This window comes from Planococcus citri, chromosome 1 (assembly GCF_950023065.1).
Source record: "Planococcus citri chromosome 1, ihPlaCitr1.1, whole genome shotgun sequence".
Taxonomy (NCBI): Eukaryota; Metazoa; Arthropoda; class Insecta; order Hemiptera; family Pseudococcidae; genus Planococcus; species Planococcus citri.
The window spans coordinates 18,915,326-18,924,631 of record NC_088677.1 but is presented as its reverse complement, the minus strand read 5'-3'; the positions used below and the strand labels follow the sequence as shown (position 1 = coordinate 18,924,631).

At 36.8% G+C, this 9,306-nt stretch overlaps 1 protein-coding gene across 1 annotated transcript; it reads left to right on the top strand.

Annotated features, from left to right (window-relative positions):
* The first annotated feature begins 2,442 nt into the window (after positions 1 to 2,442).
* LOC135849687 (guanine nucleotide-binding protein subunit beta-5-like) lies at positions 2,443 to 8,099 on the top strand. The gene is made up of 9 exons (XM_065370209.1): positions 2,443 to 2,879; positions 2,997 to 3,133; positions 5,713 to 5,831; positions 6,244 to 6,367; positions 6,465 to 6,608; positions 6,720 to 6,860; positions 6,994 to 7,090; positions 7,314 to 7,480; positions 7,718 to 8,099. The coding sequence occupies exons 1-9, from the start codon at positions 2,771 to 2,773 to the stop codon at positions 7,727 to 7,729; spliced, it is 1,050 nt and encodes a 349-aa protein (XP_065226281.1). The 5' UTR covers positions 2,443 to 2,770; the 3' UTR covers positions 7,730 to 8,099.
* Positions 8,100 to 9,306: the final 1,207 nt, after the last annotated feature.

Below are 9,306 nucleotides of genomic sequence, written 5' to 3'. Positions count from 1 at the left end.
TCTCGCAGAATTTTAACCCCACCCCCCACATTGTTCCCTCACAGTTGGTGTACGGGTGTTTTCGAAGGTGCTGGTTTCATTTTTGACAAACTATCGTCTCCACACACCCCCCTCCCCCGAGAGCAAAACTCAAAATTTTGGAAATTTTTGTGTGAGGTATCAAAATGTAGATTTTTTGGGCTTCCAAATTCATTTTTGGCATTGATATGGGGGGACTTGCATGACTACCTGAAGGTGATAAAGGTGGTAATTATTATCATTGGGGGTTGAATTTAGAAATATTCCTTAGGCGGGGAATATTTGCCAATACCTAGATAGCTCGGATGGGCCGTAGTTTGTTAATCTGCCCTATACATCATTTAAAGAAATACATGTAATAAATACGAATCTGATTTACTTATGACGAAATGTGGGTCATTGTGAAAAACACATTAATCCTAATAATGAGATTTTACCCTAAAAGACACAACAGATAGGATAGGTGATAATAGGCACATGGTAATATATACACGAGAATAAACACCTAAATAAAATATTTACGCGAAAAGCACATGATTTTGGTCACCATAGAGTCCGACACCATGGTCTGCACTTCTATGGGAAAAAAGCTTAAAATAAACGAAGTAGGTGCAAGCACTACTTACTTGAACTGTACACGTTTTCCATCTCTTCTATAGCCCACCTAATATTTAAGGGTGTCGATGGAACTTAACCAAAAGAGGCACTAGTAACACTTTGCGTAATGAGGATATGCCCGGGTGCATTCCCCAACACCAAAAAGGTACACTTATTATTAATCGATGGAAGATCGATTAATCTATAATTATTCATTAGTATTAACCATGCGCGTGATGGCGTAAATTGAAGAACTATACTTACCATGGTCTCCCCTGCAAAGGAGCGTGTCCATGGTATTTTTTGTTAACGTTGACTTGAGAACCGACTATCACGAATATCCAAACTAAAGTAATTCTTGGATGCGAAGATCAGTATTATAAAAGCAGCGTAAAATGGTCAATCTCCCACCCCCAAATGTGGTGGACCAATCACGCACTTGCTACATAAGTACATATACTTACACATAAATTCTCCAATTTATGTGACTTTCCTTATTTATGCCCAAAATCCCTATCTTGGGCCATAAATGTCAAAGGCGCCGCGAACCCTTTTAACTATAAGGGTGCGCAGCCCTATATGTGCGAGTACATCGCAACTATATATGTACTTAGCCTATTTCTAAAGTATTTCAGACGTTACCAATATTTTCAATATAAGGGGTTCATAATATATGCACTACCTTCGGCAGTGGAGGCAATCTGCCCTCTCTCAGCATTGTTTTTCAAAAATTTGCAATAATGACCCCTGAGGAGGGGGGAAAAACTCAATATATTGAAAATTTTTGTATGAGGTGTCTAAATGTTCGTTTCTTGCGCTTCTAGGGGCATTTATTGTTTCAATACAAAAATACATTACATATAGACCATGAAACAAACAAAATATTATATAATAGAAGTAGGTAAAATAATTCAGAAAAAATATGAACAATCCATCTGCTCCATCTTCGTCGGAGTCGTCATCGTTGAACTCACTTCACTGTCTCACTGGATTTCCCTTCATTCGAAATTAGCCTATTTGCCAAGTCTGTAAGTGTTCTGAGCTGTTAATTTTTGATCTGAGTAAATATCACGTTAATGTTGATTTCTACACCAAAGAGGGAAAAAAATATAATATACTTACCTAATCATTTACATAAGTAATGATCGTTTAATTCAAAGAATGTTGAACATCGTACTAGAATGATTGGTAGATAGGTAGGTACCTGAATCTGCATTCTACATGCATTCTAATTCTGTCTGAAACTCGAGCATCGAAATATTAACAAAACTACACGGCTGCCAGTCTACAGCAAGATCTTTTCGCAAACCTAATTAAAGCGATGATAGAAAAAAATGGCTCACATAGTTGGCGCGATACTATCAATTTTAATCGACTATATTTTACGTTTTTTTGAATTCATATTGAGGAAAATATTTTATAAAAATCTTCCTCCAGATTCGTTTACCAAGTTGATCAATGACACTAAATGGGATGTGAGCGAAAATATCGAATTGTTGGACGAAATACAACACTTGATCAAAGTGATTCGACGTAATCCCCGCAACAAGTGCAGAAAACATATGCATAGTTCTTTTCCATTCTTCGATAAATTCTCCTGAATGGTGAGTACATGAAATTATTGTTCTTACTCTAGAGCCTTTAAAGCTGTCGAATAACTAGAGAGTAAAAAAGTTGCCATGGCAATTGGCAACGTCAGCTTGAAATTTTAGTGCAGGCGGAGACGTACGTTGAAACACCATTTCCAGCACGTCGCGAGGTCTACGTATAAGTTGTATACGTTCTAAGCAGAAATTACAATCGTGAAGTTTCTGCGCCTGCGGAAACAAATGCTAGTCAGCTGAGCTGAAAATATTGTTCAGCTTTTGGCTTAGCTGCGCTATGTTTACATACATTATGAAAATCTCCGATACGCGTATTTATGTACTTAGTAGATCGTTGTAAAATGCTTAGTCAGTGATCACTCGATGGACTCGATGCTCATCATTTCGCTCGAATTGAGATTTTTCAGAATACACCAGAGTACCAGTAATGTTGACGCTGATAGCGATGACGGCCGTTTGAATTTTTGACAATTTTTCCCGATAATTTGGAGCCAAGTATTTCGCTGTTTTAGAAATTTGAAAATTAGCCTACCTACGTGAGCTTTTTCGATATGTCAATTAGCGAGAATGGAAACGAATCTATCGAACTTTTGAACAAGGAAGCGGACGCTTTGAAACAGAAATTGGAAGAAGAACGCCAGAAACTGAACGACGTTACACGTTAGTTGGATTTTATAATCGATAGGTTACCTACACTTACGTGTACGGCGAGTAGTAAACGTGTGTAAATCGTATACTAAATTTCGATATAAACTCATTTTTATCGTACCATTTCAGTCGCCACAGTTGCGGAGCGTTTAGAATTTGTAAATTTTCTAAACGTTAAAACAAGAAGGCATTTGAAGGGCCACCAGTCCAAAGTATTATGCTGCGATTGGTCCGTCGATAAACGACGTATTTTATCTTCCTCTCAAGTGAGAAATGAAAAATATTATATCGATCTATTTTTTTCCGTTTAATTAAGTAAATATGCTTCGGAGTTCGGTGAATGTTCAATGTTCATTTACTTATTCATCGTCGCTAAAGCAGGCATTAAAAAGTGACTTTGTCACAAATTCCACTTTTACAGGTCCCTTTTGTCACTATTTCGGCAAAATTGGCCAAAAAGTGACCTTTTTTAAAAAAGATTTGTCATGTAAAAAAAAAGTTCAAAATTTTAATGAATGATTTTTCATAAAAATCCTTCAAAATCATCATTTAAAAAAAAAATTGAAAATCAACGGTTCAAAAAATGTAAGACGATGTGATTGGATAGAGCCAATATTTTCTAAACCGTACAAAGGTAGACCGAAAGATCAGACAAAAATTTATCACCTGTCAGGATTTCAAGTGCTGAAGTGCCTTTTTCGATTTTTGGTGAACTTTTGAAAATCAAATTTAAGCCAAAAATGAGGGAAAAATTCAAAATTTTACCAAATTAACCGAGAAAGTTGAAATTTGGGAAATATTCAATTTTCGACATGCCAAATCGATTGGAAACTGTTCCAACCCGTTTTGAGCAGTTCTGGAGCCTCCAGCAGATTTTTGAAACTCGAAATTCCCACAAAATTTAATCAAAAATGGAGTTGGAAAGCCGAATTTCATTGTGCTAACTAATTTCAATACGCTACAAAGTCGGCTGCAGGTGGATTTCAAGTCGTATTGAAGCCTCCAGCACTTTCTGAAAATTACTGGAATCTCCACCAGATTTTTGAAACTTGAAATACCCACAATATTTTATCACATGGAGTTGGCAAGCTGAAATTTACTTACAAGGGAACCTCTTGAGGTGTCCGCCTCCGATTTGAACGGGACCGCGATTTTTGGAAAGAACATGTTCTAAAACCCCCAAATCCAAATTTTCAGCTACCCAAGTTCATTTTTCGATTTTTGGAGAATTTTTGAAAATCCGAAATTGACTGTTTTGGTAATTCATGCTTTTTTTTTTTAAAAGTACGTACTTGATCAGTAAAAATGTTCAAAATAAGTCCTAAAAATGATATTATCCCCCCAAATCCAAATTTCACCATTTCCAGCCATTCTGGAGCCTCCAGCGCTATTTTTCAATTTCTCCAGAATTTTCAATTTGCTCCAGAAGGCGTGAATATGAAGTTGGGCAGCTAAAAATCGAGTTGTGTGTTATACTCGACCTGTTTAACGAATTTATCCACATTTGAGCCGATTCTGGAGGGGACACCTCAAGAGTGGTTTTTTGACCAGCTTTTTTCATAATAAGAAATCCAAAAAAATCAAAATTTTACCGTTTGCGAGGAAATTTTTAAAATTTGCGCGAATCGCTGTATTTCGAACACAACAAACCCCCTAAGGCCGAGTTCCGCCATTTCCAGCTATTCTGGAGCCTCCAGTGCGATTTTTCAATTTCTCCAGAATTTTCAGTTTGGTCCAGAGCCTCCAGAAGGCGTGAATATGAAGTTGGGCAGCTAAAAATCACTCGACCTGTTTATCGAATTTATCCACATTTGAGCCGATTCTGGAAGGGGACACCTCATGAGTGGTTCTTTGACCAGCTTTTTTTCAAAATAAAAATATCCAAAAACCAAAAATTCCTCGTTTGTGAGAAAATTTTTGAAATTCGTGCGAATCGCTGTATTTTGTCATTAATTAACCACACGAGAGCGAATTTCGCCATTTCCAGCCTTTCTTGGGCCTCTCTTTAATTTTTGGATATTTTTATTAGGTATAAAAAAGATGGTCAAAAACCCACTCTTGAGGTGTCCTCTCCAGAATCGGCTCAAATGTGAACAAATTCGTTAAACAGTTCGAGTATAACACACAACTCGATTTTTAGCTGCCCAGCTTCATATTCACGCCTTCTGGAGCAAATTGAAAATTCTGGATAAATTGAAAAATTGCGCTGGAGCCTCCAGAATAGCGGGAAATTGCAAAATTCGCCCTCGTGAGGTTAGTTCATGACAAAATACTGCGATTCGTGCAAATTTCGAAAATTTTCTAGCAAACAAGAAATTTTTGATTTTAGAATATTTTTATTTTGAAAAAAAGCTGGTCAAAAAACCACTCTTGAGGTGTCCGCTCCAGAATCGGCTCAAATGTGGATAAGTATAAATTCGTTAAACAGGTCGAGTATAACACACAACTCGATTTTTAGCTGCCCAACTTCATATTCACGCCTTCTGAATGTTAGTAGGGCCACCTTTTTTTTTGAGGACAAGGGCTAGAAATTTTTCTTAAGGACTCCCTATTTAAGAAAAGAGCTGTCCCGGAGGATCGCCGGGGGGGGGGGTGCAATAGATGCTTATGCGGGCTCCCCGACCAACATAATACTTACCTATTTACTTTGCTCTCATTTTTCAAATTTTTGGTCACTTTTTTGCTATTTTTCAGTCACTAAAGTCACTAAAAAAATTAAATAGTGGATTTCATGCCTGATGTTGCCATTAATTCCCATATGGGACGAAATACCCGCATACCATAGGCATATGAGTACATCAGAAGTTGTCAACGATGTTACTTATTCGTTTTTTACTAATTACAGGATGGTAAGGTGATTGTTTGGGACGCATTCACGAGTGCCAAAGAATTCGCCGTCTCTACGCCGTCCACATGGGTAATGGCTTGCGCTTACGCCCCCTCAAATACTCTCATCGCGTGCGGGTTCGTAAATTATGTACCTATACCCAATAATAATTGTACTTGTACATAGACTAAATTCGAGTCAAAATTAAACACTTAAGGTTTCTGCTTTTCCAATCTCCTTAAAGTTTAAATGGGTCAAGATTTCCTCTTCTAGGAAACATATTGTCAGATGTCTAAAATAGGTACCTATAACTTTCATAATTTCAGTTCTTAGTCAATTTTTGGGCTCTAAAATTTCAGAATTTGAATACCTACCTAATGGGTTTTAAAAATTTCAAGTTTGAAATAAAAGAAAGGCAAACAAGTCTGAGCGAAGCGAGAGCAGAAGCTTGTCCTTGTTTATCATGAAGCTCTTACTCGTACTACAGAAATTCGGCTCTTACATGGCCTAATGGCTATACCTACACATTTTTTTCCCTTGCGATTGCAGAGGAATGGATAATAAAGTGACAGTGTATCCGCTAAATCACGAAGACGACTCTGCCAAGAAGAGAACTGTTGGCACTCATACCAGTTTTGTATCCTGTTGCATTTTTCCAAACTCCGATCAACAAGTGAGAAGAAAATTTGAGCACCTATTTGTTGTACATAGGTAAAGTGGTCATTTCGCACGTTTCCTTACTACCTGTATGATTTGTACATTGATGGCAGATACTGACTGGTAGTGGCGATTCAACTTTTGCATTGTGGGACGTTGAAACGGGACAGCTACTTCAATCATTTCACGGACATACTAGCGACGTGATGGCCGTTGATCTTGCACCATCCGAGACTGGAAATACTTTTGTTTCGGGCGTAAGTGTGATCAAATTCATCCAATGAATATCTGACCCCCCTCCCCTTGATAACACAACTAATAAGTGTGCGTTTTAACGTTTGTGAAAACCATTTCACTTTTCTTCTCAGAGTGCTGATAAAACAGTTCTTATATGGGATATGCGAACTGGACAATATGTGCAATCTTTCGAAGGTCATCAATCGGACATCAATAGCGTAAGATTTCACCCAAGTGGAGATGCTGTTGCTACTGGCTCAGACGATGCTACGGTATGTAGGTATCTAGGTACATACGTATAAAGAGACAACAAACTGTACCTTCAGATTATTTTTTCACTCGAATCGCAATACATTGATTGAATAAGTTTTACCCATACGTTTTAAAATTCGATTGAAATTGCAGTGTCGATTGTTCGATTTGCGAGCTGACAAAGAAGTGGCTGTTTATTCTAAAGAGAGCATCATATTTGGAGCGAATTCTGTTGATTTTTCAGTCAGCGGTAAGTGGAAATAGCTCTCATTACATGTAGTGCCCATAATTTTTAGGTAATTTTTGATGGTGATTTCTCAATAATTCAGGAAGCTTTTAAATAAATAATAAGGATCTTTAGGTACCTATTTGCGATTCGATTCACTCAAAATGTGGGTCTCATGTTGATAGATAGGTACCTACATTACTACATAGACATATACCTAATATTGAAATTGATTTTTTGATCCTAGGTCGTTTGTTATTCGCCGGTTACAACGATTACACGATAAACGTATGGGATACTTTGAAATGTCTACGAGTAAGTTTGTTATTCGGACACGAAAACAGAGTTTCCTCAGTTCGCGTATCTCCAGATGGCACAGCATTCGTTTCAGGCAGTTGGGATGCAACTTTACGAGTAAGTGTGTCTTTCGAGGCGATTTTCGCTATTTCTATACTTATACGATGCCAACGAAACAACAACAAGCCTATCGAATGTGCTCATTTTTTTTATGAATACTTCCAATAAATAAGTATCAAATTGACGATAATCGTCATTGGTAAGGTGTTAAAAATCCAGGGTGACTTCAAAATTATATCGTTTTAAATCCTCAAGAACAATAATACCTACATACATAATATGCTTTAATTTCAGATTTGGGCCTAGTTAATGAGCGCGGTGCTCGAGAGATGGCGATTAATAAATTTCAATTTGGTGGCTCGGTGTACCCACTCTGCATACAAATTGTGAACCAATTGACGAACGTCAAGACTTTCCAACATTCATTTCGAGAGATCTGGGAATTTGGATATTTTTTTCGAAAACACCAGTCATTGAAATGCCATTACCTACCAAAGTTATTTATAACTTTTCTTTTATATTATCATGTTTTTTTTTCGTGTTAGTAGGTAATAAGTTTCAAGTATCTACAATTGTAAATGTATTTTGTTGTAATGTTGTACTTAGGATAACTTTTCCCCCGTCAATTCAGCAGCTAAAATTTTGGCCCGAAATATATAATTTTTGATGCTGGAAATTCCACGTTTGTAGTTTTGTCGCCAACTCTGAAATTGTAGTTTTGTCGCCAACTCTGAAAAATAATAACATTAATTACCCATATGATACTAAACGGGTTCGATCTGTCACCCTTCCCAGATCATTCATGATCCTGGGGTGGGGGGTGGCCGGTTGGGCGATCCGTACTAATGTCCGCCCTGATTATTATTGTCTTGATTGTATGGTATATTTTGAAAAAATTTGAATACGATCAGTGCAGGTATAAATGATGATCTTCTGTGAGCTAGAAATAATTGAATAAAATGTAAACTAGTAATTTTTCATAATGTTTTCCAGCTGATGGTTTTGCCGAGGTTTTCGATCTTTCTCCTGAAATATTACACAAAATTGTCAATGATCTCTGAAAAATTGAAATAGGCTAATATTTATAATCAAAAAAACTATATTATAATTGAAAAAATTATTAAAATTTTATTTTTAATGTTGTAGAGATATTAATTAGATAGATCGGGATAGAGGGTTATTATGATATTAAATGCCATGAGAAGGGGGATGAGAAATATTCTTAAGGAAGGGAATATTTCCGTATGTTTCAATGCTAGCTCAGTCCCCAGATGAAATAAATACCACTCGAGAGAACTATTTGTACCTACTCTTTATTGAATGTAGGTAATTTACAAATAATTCAGCGGATTAATTAATTATGGATAACTATAATTGGTTAGCGGAAGTAGACGACGTTAGCCTGAATTCTGTGCCGTCAATGGAGACATTGCACGGTGGGAAAATCACAATAATAACTCATAGATAACGGGATGACTTAGAAATGAAATGATACACGATGAATTGCATGTCTCATTGCATTGACCTAATAAAATGGATCTTACGATCATTTAATGTATACCTGGTACATACCTACTTGATGACCTTTTTGTGAGCTAAAACTACAAATAACTGCTGCAGTTAATGTCATATTGGAATCCGTGTAAGTAATTTTCTTTTTTCAACTTCTGAAGTCACTTTAATATGCAACATAGTAAAAATAAGAATGTGACTACCTAATACAATAAGAAATTTCAATTTTAACTCCCTCTATGATGATCTTGCACCATCCGAAACTGGGAATACTTTTGTTTCGGGTGTAAGTGTGATCAAATTCATCCACTGAAGATCTGACCCCCCCCCCCTGATAACTCAAACACTGAACCGGCATGAAATTCGGTCAC